Source organism: Sycon ciliatum, chromosome 5, assembly GCF_964019385.1.
Source record: "Sycon ciliatum chromosome 5, ocSycCili1.1, whole genome shotgun sequence".
Lineage (NCBI taxonomy): Eukaryota > Metazoa > Porifera > Calcarea > Leucosolenida > Sycettidae > Sycon > Sycon ciliatum.
Window position 1 is genome coordinate 10,631,533 of NC_088647.1, and position 15,662 is coordinate 10,647,194.

General features: G+C 46.4%; 1 protein-coding gene across 1 annotated transcript; it reads left to right on the forward strand.

Moving 5' to 3' along the window:
* The first annotated feature begins 126 nt into the window (after positions 1 to 126).
* LOC135817576 (ecotropic viral integration site 5 ortholog-like) lies at positions 127 to 15,218 on the forward strand. The gene is made up of 16 exons (XM_065330790.1): positions 127 to 504; positions 2,321 to 2,551; positions 3,174 to 3,228; positions 3,418 to 3,597; positions 3,932 to 4,048; positions 4,296 to 4,370; positions 5,321 to 5,446; positions 6,109 to 6,252; positions 7,356 to 7,445; positions 8,769 to 8,872; positions 9,364 to 9,424; positions 9,702 to 9,755; positions 11,157 to 11,321; positions 11,928 to 12,062; positions 12,418 to 12,537; positions 14,026 to 15,218. The coding sequence occupies exons 1-16, from the start codon at positions 377 to 379 to the stop codon at positions 14,218 to 14,220; spliced, it is 1,980 nt and encodes a 659-aa protein (XP_065186862.1). The 5' UTR covers positions 127 to 376; the 3' UTR covers positions 14,221 to 15,218.
* Positions 15,219 to 15,662: the final 444 nt, after the last annotated feature.

A 15,662-nucleotide genomic window follows, 5' to 3' on the forward strand; every position in this document is an offset into this window, starting at 1 on the left:
CGACTGCTTGTACAACCATCACGTTCTTCTCCTTTTATTCCAAGCGAGGCGTCTGTGGCGCCTCCAAGGCGCTGCGTATATCTTCACCTTCCCTTTAGGCTTTTTGCCGTTTTGGCTTCGCGTCACAAATATTGAATCCGCATGTGGGGATTACTCAAGTAAGTTCTTGTCAACTAATTGGTCAATTATTATTTGGGTGTCCTATTGGACAGCATATGGCCAAAAGGGTAACTTCTTAGGATGGTGATATCGTAGGCGTAGGTTTTCTCTCACCACCGCGTACCGCCAGTTCAAATGAGAATGGATGTCGCGATCCAAGCATAGTTCAGGATTTGCGATTCGAGTTTTGATGCCGGTGTCGACGGCAGGCTGAGATATGGATCCCGGAATAAATGCCACTGATGTTCAAGATCTTAGTGGAGAAACAGACGGCGGTGAAACCCGAAGGAAGTCAGATCCTACTAGTGCTGTGCAAATGCAAAGGTCCCTGGATGAACAGACTACGTAAGTTCACTGTCCTGATTGCAGTACAGAAATCCTGAAATTCCGGACAATTCCATGAAGTGACTGTTTGAATTTGTCCTTGCCATTACTATTAATTTTTACGGGCTGCATGATCCTACATCTCCATGGATGCGAATGTGAGGTCAAAGGATATGAAAGCATACGGAGGGTCCTACAAGTAGTATTACTTTGTCGACAATAGTGATAGTTCAAAATACCTGTATGTATCCCCTCCCAAAAAAAACACGTAGCCGGCCAGCCCGGCCCGCGGATACTACAATACATGCGTACGTGCAGCTCGCATGTGCGTACACTAACCGGAACTCAACATTTTCCGTACGGACTGGATAATAATAAATTCCCGGGGCGGCCCCCAAATTTGTGGCAGGTGAGGACGATCATAAAGTATATTCTTTGGCTTGGCCTAACGACCACCCTTTGGAGCTAAAAAGTGGTATTTAGTGGCAGGTGATCATTAGTTGGAGGTTCTGCCACCTTGGTATAGTCAGGTATGGTGGTGGCCTGGCACAAGCGGAACTTCCTAAGCTGGTTGAAGCAAAGTCCAAGATGTGTAAGTGCCGGACGGAGGCAACATGCCCTCTTGATGGGCAGCCCATCACATGCATGCCTGACTGACAAGCTCATCTATTTGGCCCGAGGTTCACGCGCTGGATGTCGCAGGGAAAGGTGCCTCGAAGACCTACCACGAACTGACCAAGACTACTTTCAAACAGCGACTAACCAATCACCTGACATCATTCTGACCAAAACACATGCACACATGCACACACGCACACACACACACACACACACACACACACACACACACACACACACACACACAACACGCAACTCTCCAAGCACATGATTGACGGCGGGATTTGACGCACTCACAGGGCCTATACTATCAACTGGTCCATTCTCTACTAGGCATGCCCATACAACACCACTAAAAGATGTGATCTGTGCCTGACAGGAAAACTCTTCATCAGCAATGCCGACAAGGCCAGATCAGTCCGCAAGCGTTATTCAGAGCTCGTGTTCCAATGAAGTCATGAATCAAAATACTACCTACTTTAGAGCCTAGATGCGACACAGACGTATTAACGTATATACATGTACAATTTTAGTTTGACAGCACATTACAGTACAAGGCGGTGGAACACCGTATTCGGAAACAGTGTCCCTTACTACAAGCATTCAGCGGTGTTCCGCCGCCTTGTACTACTGTATGCTGTTAAACTAAAAACGTGTTTCTACAATACAAGTACAAGGTTTGTCTTATGCATGTACAAGTACAAGGTTTATCTTATGCATGTACATGTACGTTCAATGTACAGCATAATATTATGAATGCAGATTACTGCAAGTACATTCATCACAAGTCACTGATCATCCTGCTCAGGTGCCTACCTATTCACAGGCAGCTACGCCTCACCTCCCATCCCTGCGGCGCCGTGCAACGTGCTCCATCACTACCCATCGCGCCAATCTCTGCAATATTTATACCGTCCACTATATCATTGCGCTGACCAGTCACACACCACTTTCCCAGCAATGTGCCAAGGGTATTACATTCTTTGTCCACTGTTCACTCTGCTAAGCTTAGTCTCCTGATGATTGTGTAAGAAGCAAGAAGCACTGAGTAGAGAGATGCACAGATTGTTTGAATTTGTTTCCACTGAACATTGTGTGTGTGGGGGGGGGGGGGGGAGCTCTGGAATGCTGACCAGTCTGCAGCAAACACTCTGACCTGTTTTCAAGGTTACCCTGTCATCATTCAGGTACAATATTTTGCTATTGTGGGGTGCTGCAGGTTTCCGGAGTATCGCAGAGCTTTAAGCTCACGTGATTCAATTCTCAGCAACTCTTCCTGTGTGTCGAAAGACTCTAATGAAGTCGATGGTCCATCCAGCAGGAAGCCGTCTACTACAAGTCGTTTCTTGCCTGGTTCAACTGGCGGATCATCGGGAGGCTCATCACTCCGTCCCAGTGTGGTTGGGGCATTCCTGCTGACCACCCTGCGCATCGATGTGGAAAGTGATGGGTAAGCTTGTCATGATGCTAGAATGATGCCACCGGCATCTATCTATAAGCGTGCACACGTGTGTGTGTGTGTGTGTGTGTCGCTAACGTTGCGGCAGCATACATGTACATGATACATATTACGCCATTGTGTACAACCATCGCATAAGAAGCATGCCACATGCACGCATGTGTGCACACACTCTCACACATGCATACACACACACACACACACACATGTACACACGCATACACCATTGGCATTGGACCATTGGACGCCCATCGCCAGAGGCGACGATAGCGATGCTACAGCAGAAGCCATAGCAACTTGTGCTGGGATTGCACCATTCAACAGCAAAGCTGAAGAATTGGCCGCCACTATTCAGCCTGGTCTACACCACACATCCACACACACACACACACACACACACACACACCACCACCACCACCACCACCACCACCAGAAATCCCATTGCAAGAGAAGCATGTCGCTCACTTGTACATGCGTACACACGCCGTGTTTGGTAACTGTTCCTTTTTATAATGTTGAGAAGAAAGTAGCGAAGGTTTACAAGGTACCCATCTGGAATTTTTAAAATAATGTGTCAATATTAATTTTGTCTTCCTCTCTTTTTCACGTACAGCCCTTCAGCTTTGAAAGATGTAGTACCACCGACAGCTGCCAAAGATAGTTATGAGGTATTAAATCCTGTGGAGATTAACAACATTATTGTTTCCTTTGTACTGAAGTACTTGGTTCTGCTTCTGCTGCTGCTGCTGCTGCTTTAGGACAGGAGGGCAATTCTCCTTTAGACGTGCACTTTGCAGTGCAATTGAGAATAGTATGTTGTGTGTGTTTGTTTGTTTGTGTGTTCGTGTGTTGTCTAGCTCTGGGGTGATATTCTGGCCAGCTGGGAAGATTCTGCAAAGCGGCGCAAGAAGACGATACGAGAGCTGGTTTATGATGGTGTTCCTGATAAAGTGCGATGTTTGGCCTGGATGAAGTTAGCCAAAGGAACTGACCAAGAACAAGAACAACTCAGAAGAGCCTATACGGATTTAATGGAGGTTAGAAATTAGAACATGGTGCTCAAGTAACATAATCCCGGCGCATATGAAGTTGTTCTGAGCTGCAACAATCGTCGTAGTTTCAACTTTCAACTGCATCCTTGTCCAGAGAATGCTACCAGGATGCATAAAAATTCCACATTGATTTTTATTTTGTTGACGTGTGGAGTACTGAGGTACAGTAATGATTTCGCCGCGTGAACTGATGTCTTGTCATTGCCCACCAAAGACATGAACTGTCTTTCTGCCACAGTCGTATGTGCGACTTGTTTTGGATATCTCTCTCGTCCTGTTGCGTCTCATCGGCTAGATTCTGTGTTTTGTTTTTGACCAGCGTGACTCGCCATTCATCAAGATCATTCGTCGAGATCTGGCACGCACGTTTCCAGATCAGGAGATGTTCAAGGAGGCTGATGGGCATGGACAAGTAGCTCTGTTGAACATGATGAAGGTTAGGAGCTCCTTGCTCGCCATACTATTGTTTAGAGTACAGCCGTGCTGAATGAACAAGTTTGCACGGTCTGCCCCAGTGCACACAGCCCAGAGTTGGCAGGGTTAGAGGTGCACAGTGTTCACCGATAGCTGACTCACTGGGCTGGATCAAGTCAACACTATCCAAAGTGGTATCTTGGTTGTTGTTGTGCTGTTTTTAATTTCAACTGCTGCTGCTGCTGCTGCTTTTGTTGCCATCTCTTCAGGCCTACTCCATTTATGACCGTGAAGTTGGCTATTGTCAGGGATCACCATTCATTGCAGGTCTTCTGCTTATGCAGGTTGGTGCTGTATATCTGTGTGTGTGTGCATGTGTGTGTGTCTGTCTGTCCTGGCCTGGGTGGGTGGGTGGGGTGACTCTGTGTGTGTGTGTCTGTGGGTGAGGGGTGCATGGGTGTATGTAAAGCATGGTGTGTGTCGGTGTTTCACTTGCTCAAGGCTGCCACATGCAGTGGCTTAAGACAAGTGTGACAACACTGGTTGTGTGTGTGTGGGTTTTTCACTACACCTCCAACTTGCAACACACGAACAGTCCTCGGTTACACCACGTACAGCGATTGTTTCCAAATTTTCACCCAGGAGGGCATCATCAGGGAGCATCGGTTGTGTTTGTTAAAATTATTGGAAATGAGAGTCCTCTGGCTCGGTAGCGTGCTCAATGTTCATTCGAACATAGCTATGGTTGACACAAGTCACATAGCACAACTCATCATCATGCTTGTAACTAGTAGTTTCATGGTTGTAACTACAGTCCATTCATTGGAAATTGGCACCCTAACTTTTTGGTGTCTCTCTCACATAGTTGTAGATATCGTGAAAACAACAGTACATCCTGCATTGTGTGACCCGTGCAATTACTCCTTGCCACATTTGAGGCCAGAAAAGTCCAAGAACAGGGAAATAGAAATTCAGCCAGGTTTTACAAAATTAGGACAGGTATGCCATGGCAAAATGTATGGAGAAGCAGATCCAAAACCCAGATTTTTGAGATTTAAAGTGGGTTTTTGATCCTCAATTCGGCCCAAATCCGACTTTCAAAAGCCAGCGGGCCAGTTTCCGATGAATGGACTGTAATAGTTTCATGCCCATAGGCATTCATCAGGCAACTGAAGATCAGCTGTGACTTTTGTGTTACAATTGTTGGTAAGGTGGTATCATGGAAAATCGGTACACCATGGATGGTCCCTAAATTTAGTAGCATTGCTGTTCTTATATTCTTGTTTACAATCAGATGCCTGAAGAGGATGCATTCTACATCTTTGTACGAATCATGCACCACTACGGCATGCGTGATCTCTTCAAACCAAGCATGACGGCCTTGGATGTTTGCCTTCACCTGCTGGACAAGCTAGCACAGGCAAGACCCCACAACCCTCTGGTTGTGTGTGTGTGTGTATTTGCGTGCTTCTCTTGTGACGGGCGTATACATGTATACATGGTACATGGTACATTGTGTGTGTGTGTGTGTGTGTGTGTGTGTGTGTGTGTGTGTGTGTGTGTGTGTGCGCGCGCGACATCATCTCAGGCTCCGTGCCGGGCAGCGGTGTCTACCATTGCTGCTCAGGCGACTCCTCCGCCGCCGCGTGTGCGGCTCGCCCTCTCATGCGGCAAGGTCCACTGTGGGGCCTGTGGTCGGTGCTGCCGCTCTACTCGTGGATTCCAAATCCATAGCTGCCAAAGATGGCTCTCTCGTCGTGCCGATTGAACATGGTCCCTGATCTCTCGGCAGAGTGCCGACTTTCTGCCGTCGCTCGTCGTTTCCAAGTTGTCGGCCCCGCAAGGGCACATATGACCGTAATGTCAGTGTTTACCAGGACCATGTGTGTGTGTGTGTGTGTGTGTGTCTGTGTGTCTGTGTGTCTGTGTGTCTGTGTGTGTGTGTGTCTGTGTGTCTGTGTCTGTGTGTGTGTGTGTGTGTATGATTGTGTATAGTATACATGGTGTGTATGTGTGTATGTGTGTATCCATGATCCTGTTCACTTTTCTTCTTGTTCTTATTCCTGTGTTGTCCCACATTAGGAGCATTGCAGTGATTTACATGCTCACATTCAAGATAAAGGCATGGTGGCGACCATGTTCGCATCGTCATGGTTCCTGACTATATTTGCCTCCACGCTTAATGTCGATGCTGCGTTCCGCATCATGGACCTGTTCCTTTGCGATGTAAGAACTAAGAAGTGCCGGTTACCGGTAATTCAGATCTAGGTGTTACCAGCTTTGTCATGAAACTCATTCCTGTGTGCTTTTGTGACTGGCTGATGGATTGGTGATCCCCTTTGTTGGGTAGGGCAGTCAATTTCTCGTTTGAAATTGGAAACGCTTTCATTGTGTGTCAGCACACGAAGCACGGAAGCCGTATAGTTTCGACTAGGCCTTTCGTACCATTGCTTTTCATGTCGAATACAAGGCCGGGGGTCAAGGGTCATTAACATGGTAAAGTACCGACTAGTAATGGTACGAAATGCCTAGTCCAAACTATACTATAGTTGTCGACCATATTATGGCTTCTGTGCTTCATGTGCTGATTTGCTGTCCTCTAACCAAGAACCCATTTCATTGTGTGCCACTTACACCATATCCTGACCGATGTGCAGTGACAACTTAGAGTGTGCTCCATCTTCTTACTCCTTGGCAATCCCCTGGTTATTTCTTGCCTGGCAGTGACAATTTATCCTCTCCCCTCACCACCCCTCCTCCCCCTGGCTAATTGGCTAAGTAGTAGGGCTCAAACGGTCACGGTTTTACCCCCAACGGTTAACTGCTAAGCTAACGGTCGGTTTAACGGTTATAACCTATAAGCCACGGCAATCCTGCGGACTCTTTTTTAACCGTATATTTGACTATACTTATTGAAAAAATGTACCCTATTCAGTACAACGCACACATGTATATTCTCTTGCATGCTCATTCATACATACTCTCACACGAAGAGACCAGATATGACCGAGTTGACAGCCCAGAAATTGCGTACGCGTGCGACAGCCTGCGAAAGTGCATACTTTGCAACGACCTGATACTTGAAAAGTTGACTGAAAAGTTACTGCGTAACCGTTATCTTTATCGGTTAACCGTTAATCCTTCGTAACCGGTCTGCAACCGGTTAATCGGACTAACCGTTTGAGCCCTACTAAGTAGTACATGTACATGTAGATCTACAATGTACACGCTACAGCTCCAGATTGACACAAGGATGCGTGATGAAGTAGGTATGTGTGTGTGCATGTGCGCATTGTATGTATGTATGTATGTATGTATTTGTTTTGCAGGGCATGGATGCTGTGTTCCGTGTTGCATTAGCTATTCTACTGGACAAGCGTGAGCAGCTCCTCAAACTGGACATGCCGGGAATGATGAATGTATGTGTGTACATACATATCCCTAACATGTTTTCGATGTCGACAGCATGTTATATTATACCATACATATCCCTGTAGGACATCAATCCATCTCCTGTTGATTTGCTGTGTCGTATTCTGTACTGCGGGTACCTGCATACAATGTAACGTTAGGCTGGCTCCTAGAACTTGCAGCTGTTCAGTTGTTGCAAACGAAATCCAGCCTCGTGAATGATGGCAATTGCGGGCCTGCACACTGCTAGCACTGCAGGCACTGGACAGTGCAGTGAATGCGGCTCTACTTTATTCACAATGTTGGATCTCACTTGTCACCACTGAGCTTCCGTACTTCTAAATGAGTAGAGTGGTAAGGAAACACACACACACACACACACACACACACACACACACACACACACACACACACACACACACACACACACACACACACACACACACACACACACACACACACACACACACACACACACACACACACACACACACACACACACACACACACACACACACACACACACACACACACACACACACACACACACACACACACACACACACACACACACACACACACACACACACACACACACACACACACACACACACACACACATGCCTCACCTCAGACATGCCTCACCTCAGACATGCCCATCGCGGAAGCGATGATGGCGAACAGCTATGTTAAACATAGCAACTTGTGCTGGGATTACACCATTCAACAGCTTGCAAGGCTGATGAATTGACCGCCACTATTTTTAGCCTGGTATCCACCACACAGCTGTTTGAAGTGACTATTTCTGGCCAGTGAATCCCTATTTTTCATTTTTCCATTTTTTTTCTACACACACACCACACCACATACTCCGGCATACACTGGCTGTTGGTAACCACCCAGGAGAATGAAAGAAAAGTCAGGAAGAGTCCGAGAAAGAGAAGAAAGACGTGTGCGACCATAATCGTCGGGAATTGAACCCGCAACCTCTCGATTGGAAATCGACTGCACATACCACTGCACCATATGGGACACACACACACACACACACACACACACACACACACACACACACACACACACACACACACACACACACACACACACACACACACACACCAATGCTTGACATCACCAGCAACAAAATGTGTTGCACAACTTGTGACTGTGCTTGCAGTAAGATGACACCACAGTAACCCAATCCTGCAATTGCCCTACACACACGTAGAACAAATCAAAACATCGCCTTTTTCATACTTGAAAGTCTCTGTAAGTCCAAACAAAATGCATGATATCTATTTTGTTCTTTCCTTCACACCATGTCTTCTCAGGTACTTCAGACTGAGTTACGAACTTCGTACAGCTCAATGGCATCTATTGATGCTCTTATCAAGAAAGCATACAGCTTGAAGATGTCACATAAGAAATTAGTCAAGTGAGTTTCTGACATCCGCATTATAACGCCACCTGCCCACAGGCACTTTGATCTGCTAGCTCCTCCTCTGTTTATATTATCTATCTACCATCTCTCTCCCTCTCTCTCTCTCTTTCTATCTCTCTCAACAAAGCTAAGTTCGCCTTGTCTTGCGAGAGTGCTCAATAGACCACGTGTACAATGGCATTTTGATGTCATTCGTACCCATGTTCGGCATGAAATGGGTGGTTTCAAGAGATTGTTGGTGCTATGCAGATCTAGAAACAGTACAACGCCAATTTCACCCTACAGGCTTATGCACACTTTGTACACACTTCATCATTTTGCGCTCGGCCTATACCATTGTATACCGCAAAGAAGGGCTTACTAGGATAGTTATACTCGTAATGACGTGTCTTACCTACACTTGCACACTATGTGTGTGTCTGTGTGTGTCTGTGTCTGTGTCTGTGTGTATCTGTGTGTCTGTGTTGTACACGCTCTATCACCAGACTAGGCAAAGACTATCAGCATCAGAGAGAAAAGGACACGGAGGAGGGAATAGAGAATAGAGTAAGTGAAAGTTGGTGGAGATCTCTTGCGCTTCAATCTCGCCTTCTGTACTATTATGCGAAATGTACTCCGTTGTTCCAGTCCATTGTGTTAATTTTGTACACTGTAGCTACATTGTGCACTGATAGAGCACTGTATCACTGACAACTAACTGTTCAGGCTTCACACTGTCACTCACTGCACTACTGCTTCGTTTCCAATAGCTGAGAACTAACCTAGCTTATCTGTACTTGGGTTTCCTTGTGTTTACTTCGGTTGCTGACAATGCTTGCTGCAGGCTATCCGAGCTGAAAATCTCAAACTCTCTAAGAGGATTGAAGATGTCGAGGCAGTGAGTCCAATGTGTTCTTCCTTGTTGCTTGTGCACTGTAACCACTGATGTGTAAGATGGCCATGTAGTGAGTGCATGTGCTGCAGTGTTCAGTCATGGCCTGTTGTGCCCTTTTGTCAGCCGTGCACACTAGTGCCACAGCATGCATTACGCACGTGCGTGTGTGTGTGCCAGCTAGTTCGGTTGGTGGGTACACTTATGCCAGATAGTGTTGGGTCTGTGGCCAACGGGCTCGGCTGCTTGAAGGTGTATTGTTGTACCTACCACCTTTGTTGGCTTCAGGGTTCATATACTTTCTATTTGAAGTATACATACCTGTTAAGTTTTAACCATGGACTGCTTCTGGCTAGATTAACTCTTGTGTAATCAATGGTGCTAGTGAAGCGTATATCAGATCCACTCTGATTTAGCCACCCACACTAGTAGCAAGTATTACCTTCACTGGGGGCAGGGGTAACTGCAGTTGGATCCCCGGACGGATACCCTGATGCCGTCAATCCTTTTTCTGCACCTTGTCCTCGCCCACTTACTGAGGTGTGGTGAGCCCGTAAGTGGGATCATTTCAAGTCCACCCTAGTTTGGGGATTTCAGGGGGTGTCGGCCGTTGGGCGGTTCAATGGCCAATTGAGTAATCTTTCCAAGATTCCTTTTGAGTCTCTCTCCCCTCTCCCGGGGAGACCCACGTGACCAGTTTTGGCAGTGAGCAAGTACAAGTGTGTGTGTTTGGGTGTGTGTGTGTGTGTGTGTGTGTGTGTGTGTGTGTGTGTGTGTGTGTGTGTGTGTGTGTGTGTGTGTGTGTCGAGAGGTTGCGGGTTCAATTCCCGACGATTATGGCCGCACACGTCTTTCTTCTCTTTCTCATGCTCCTAGCTCTTCTTTCATTCTCCTGGGTGGTTACCAGCAGCCAGTGTATGCCGGAGTATGTGGTGTGGTGTGTGTGTCGAAAAAGAAAAAAGAATTAAAAAAATGAAAAATAGGGATTCACTGGCCAGAAAAAGCCACTTCAATCAGCTGTGTGGTGGATACCAGGCTAAAAATTAGTGGCGGTCAATTCATCAGCCTTGCAAGCTGTTGAATGGTGTAATCCCAGCACTAGTTGCTATGTCTAACATAGCTGTTCGGTATCATTGCTTCTGCGATGGGCAGGTCTGAGATGTGTGTGTGTGTGTGTGTGTGTGTGTGTGTGTGTGTGTGTGTGTGTGTGTGTGTGTGTGTGTGTGTGTGTGTGTGTGTGTGTGTGTGTGTGTGTGTGTGTGTGTGTGTGTGTGTGTGTGTGTGTGTCAATGATGACTTCAGAGATGGGCTCTGTTCAGTGTTACAGCCGACACTTGGCTCTGAAGCGTGTGCGCGTATCTAACAGTTGTATTATAACTCTCTGCCGGTGTTTGTTGCTGCTGTCAGGAAGTTCATCGGATAACAAACGACTTGGTGGCGTGTCAAATGGGACACGCAGAACTGGTTGCAGATGGTGCCCGGCTACGCAAGGATCTAGCGCTGGGTCGGCGTCGTATCAAGGAAGAGGAAGAGCGACGGAAAGCAGAACGACAGGACATCAACAGACCCTTGGTGAGGACTCTGGTGTTGGAGTGTGCTCATTGCCGGGACTGTTATGCTAGTTGCTAGGACTGTTATGCTAGTTGCTAGGACTGCTATGCTAGTTGCTAGGACTGCTATGCTAGTTGCTAGGACTGCTATGCTAGTTGCTAGGACTGTTATGCTAGTTGCTAGGACTGCTATGCTAGTTGCTACGACTGTTATGCTCGTTGCTAGGACTGTTATGCTAGTTGCTTACAGTGCAGTTCCCCTGCCAATACCTTAGCACAAGCGTATTTGCCTCCAATCTACCTAACCTTATAGCTACATGTATCTATGTTGCCAAACAAGTGCAGCACCCCACTGTCTGGATAACTACATTGTACTGTATTTGTCAGTGTCTAAGCCGCACCTGTGGATTGGCCACATTCCAGTTACCAGTTGTCTGTACTATACTGACTGCTCGGGGTGTACCAAGGTATAATGCCGCAAGCTGTATCCTGGCTATTTCAAGAAATCCAAGTGCGGCTTTGACCCCAGAGAGCAGGGTAGCTATGTACGTAACTCTATCTATTCCCCTCTCTCTCTCTCTCTGATGGACCGTCATTGCATTTACGTGTGCTCTACTTGTTCCAACAGGCATCTGATCAACCTACCGTAGATTCTGCTAACTTTGTCAACTATCGGCGGCGGCAAATGGCCGAGTCGGCGCAGCAGAAAGAAGTCATTGAACAACGACTACGTGAGGCAGAGTTGACACACGTATCGCTGAAGGTCAGTAGCTCTGAGCTGTGTACAAGCGTGAACGTGACATGAAGATGTGGTTTCTAAAAGTAGCATGCTTATAGGCATGTCTGTGTTATTCATAAATCCTCTATCTCTGTGGGTGCTGAAGATCGAAGCTAAGAAGAACATCTGCTGAAATGATCACGAAAAGCCCTTACTATATTTCTGATATTATTAAAATGTTGTTCCTGCACATTACACACTACACAACTAGGGTAGCGCACCGAACTACCTAGTCTCAGTAGTGTAACAAGAAATTGCTTCATGATGGCAGTATCACTACTAACACCGATATCCGTAACCTTGCCAAGGTGGTCTCCGCATTCCTATTCTCGCTGCACAGATTCGTCACGCAGAGCTTGAAGATGACTTGGCCGAGGTCAATCATCTGAAATCTCAGAATGAATCATCCGCTCAGATTGTAGTGGAACTGCGTCAAACTGTAGCTGAGCTCCGAAATCAGGTATGGGCCACCAGGGATTATAGCTATAGAAATTAGGTATGGGCCGCCAGGGATTATAGCGTGTTGATGTGTTGGTACTCACGGGTTAGTGTTGCTGCTATGTCAGTTCTCAAGCTAGGGTTAAACACAGCCTTACTGTTGCTCGACACAAAGCTTTTATTACAATCAGCAAAATGTGAGAGCAGCAATGGGCAAAGAACTCAACGCATTCAAATGTAATCAGGGCTTGTTGTTATGAGCGTGAGTGACTACTACTGCCAATCATGCAAACGTACATGTCTGTTAGCATATTAGTGTTGTTGCTATGTTAGTTCTCAAGCTAGGGTAGTGGACGAAAGATTTCGTGCATTGTCATGCATGCACATACAGTAGACTCGTACGCCCAAGAACGCGGTTTCAGAGGGCCAGCCTAGCAAAGTTCTTATTTTTCAGCGCCCCAGGCTACGTTCTTATTTCGCGTTCTTACGCGTCCAACATGACCCGTGACGCTCATGTACAATGCACTTTGCGCTACATGTATCGGTTGTACACTTTACATGCGCATACATGTATGCACGTGTAGTATGTAGCGCTGCACTGGGTGATGTTTTCGCGAGGACCCGACAAGAGTTTGTGGTTGCGGACTTGTTTTCGTGTACTCGAACAAGATCATGAAGGTGCAATCCGCTTGCAAAACAAACCGGCGCTCAAATATTCTGATACAGAAACGTGCAATACCAAACAATGTCGCTTTCTTAAAAATCTTGGAGTTCGTTCTTAAATCCAGGCTGGGGCGTTCTTAGATTTCCAGCCTGGACGTTCTTGGGCGTACGAGTCTACTGTACCGGTACATGTCCAGGTCGACATAGTATGTGCGAACTAACTAGACACCGAATTGCTTGCTTTGAGTACTTGTAGGATTTTGTTTAGGGATTTGATTGGAATACTGTATGGATTTAAATAATAAAAGCCCCTCTTGAATAAAGCCTCTTCAAAATTGGGATTGAAAAGAATGGAAGCCTCTGGCTTCTGATCGACTGAGTATGGTATGCCAGCGCTGGCAAATCAGTAACTAAAACTAGTGCAGACATTTCCCAATTTCCAGTTGCTATGACAACTACGGTTAGTGTACATTTAACCTTGAGTCCAGATTAGAGTAAAACTGTGTACCAAGATGTGCTAGAGCTGTTAGCCAGTTAGTTGTAGAACGTCAGTACCGTCGGTCAGTGCCGTGCAATGAGCTGATTGTTTAGTAACTGGTGGTGTTAGTGGACATTATAGCGTAACTTGTAGGTTCTTGGTCCTTTTTTCTTTACTATAAATTTATCCTTGGCTCTCCATCCGAGTCCAATACTGTGTGCATACGCGTACCTGTACTCGTACACTAACACCGTTGCTACAGGCGTGCATGCTGTTCATCACACTTCAACATGCATGTGGTTGTGTGTAGATGGGTGGTAATCTGCAATTCACATCATCGGACACTCATTGTATTGTGCTGGTTGACAGGTTCAAGAAGCTGAAAATAAGCTCCAGGCACGTCGCCAGCAGCAGGCATCAGAGCAGAGGGTTAACGGAAGTGAGGACAAGCAAGCAAAGCCAGTCACAACAACAGCAGCAGGTGCAGAGGTTAGAAAGTCGCCAAAACTTAAAGAGAGGAAACCTGTGCTTGTGTTACCGCCATCATTGGAAATGGACTGTTGAGAGCTCGGCGTAGTCAAGCTACCAACTAGTTTTGTCAGTGTAAAACACTCACCGCTATCTGTGTTACATATGTACAAAATAGTTTCTGTGACCTCTTTAGTTTACCTGTATAATATAGGTAGATGTGCTGTTAGTTGTAGGTCCAAATGTCAATAACCATGTCTAGCACATCTCTGCAGCTCACTGTCCATACCCACTGTTCCGTATACATATCACAGTGTGGTCATCAACTGGTGGTCTGTTTTGTCTGTTTTTTGTCTGCGCATGTCTTTACAGTAGGTTAGGATTTCTGCTTTGCACTAGATTTCTGCTTCATTTTCTCTGGCTGCCTCTCCCCTTCCCCAATCCGTTACTCTGTGCGGGTGTGGGCGGGTGTCTGTCTGTCTCTCTTTCTATCACTCTCTCTCTCTCTCTCTCTCTCTCTCCCTCTCTCTCTCTCACACACACACACACACACACACACACACACACACACACACACACACACACACACACACACAGTCTCTCTCTCTCTCTCTCTCTCTCTCTCTCTCTTTCTTTCTCCCTCCCCACTCTCTGTTTCTTTGTCCCTCCCTACTCTTCTCTCCACATTATGCGTTGTCTTCACAATCCACCTGCTGCTGCTGAAAATGCAAGCGTGTCTCAGTGCTACGAGTCATATGTCACACTCACCAAGCCAAGGCAATGTTCTTGCTACTTTTCCGCTTCCCTTTTACATTGGTGTGCCTTTCCTCTGTAGATCTTCCTCTCTTGTACATATTTTCCAGTATTTAATTTGTGCTCAGCATGTATATCCATCGAGCACCGTTGGCCTATATTTTGAAGTCCGTATGTTGACATTGGCTTTCCGTCAAGCGGTTCTGATCCTTTTTTTTAGCACTATTTGAAAGTTTTATCGCGAGTTCCGTTTTAATATTTATAAATCAACCTATAAGAACTTAGGGATGAATTTGCTCCCACACTTGGAACTTGGCTCAGTAGAGTGGCCATTTCCCAGACATCTGTTCTTCTGTTGCCCTGTGGGTGTATTGTGCGTGTGCGGATGTGTGTGGGTGTATTGTGTGCGTGTGGGTGGGTGTGGGTGGGCGTGCTTGTCTGCATGTCTGGTTTGATTTGTCACATCTCAGAGGAGCAATATGCAGCTAGACCTCGTTTTTCCTAGTGTAGTAGGCAGCGAATGGGATTTCAGCCTCTGGCCTAGGTTCTGATTTGTGCCACTGATCTATCGGACACTGTCCTAAAATTCACCCTCTGTCCAGAAAAAAGCCTTTCCGATTTTTACAGAAAGCCCAAAGATTCTATAGCATGCACATGCAGTGGTAAAAGCCGAATACGCTCATGTAAAAGTCTTGTTCCTGATCACGCTAAGAGGAAAAATACGAAACCTTTTGTTGGGCCTCTGGAGGGCGAGTCTGATTCGGATGAAAGCACACACGCATGAG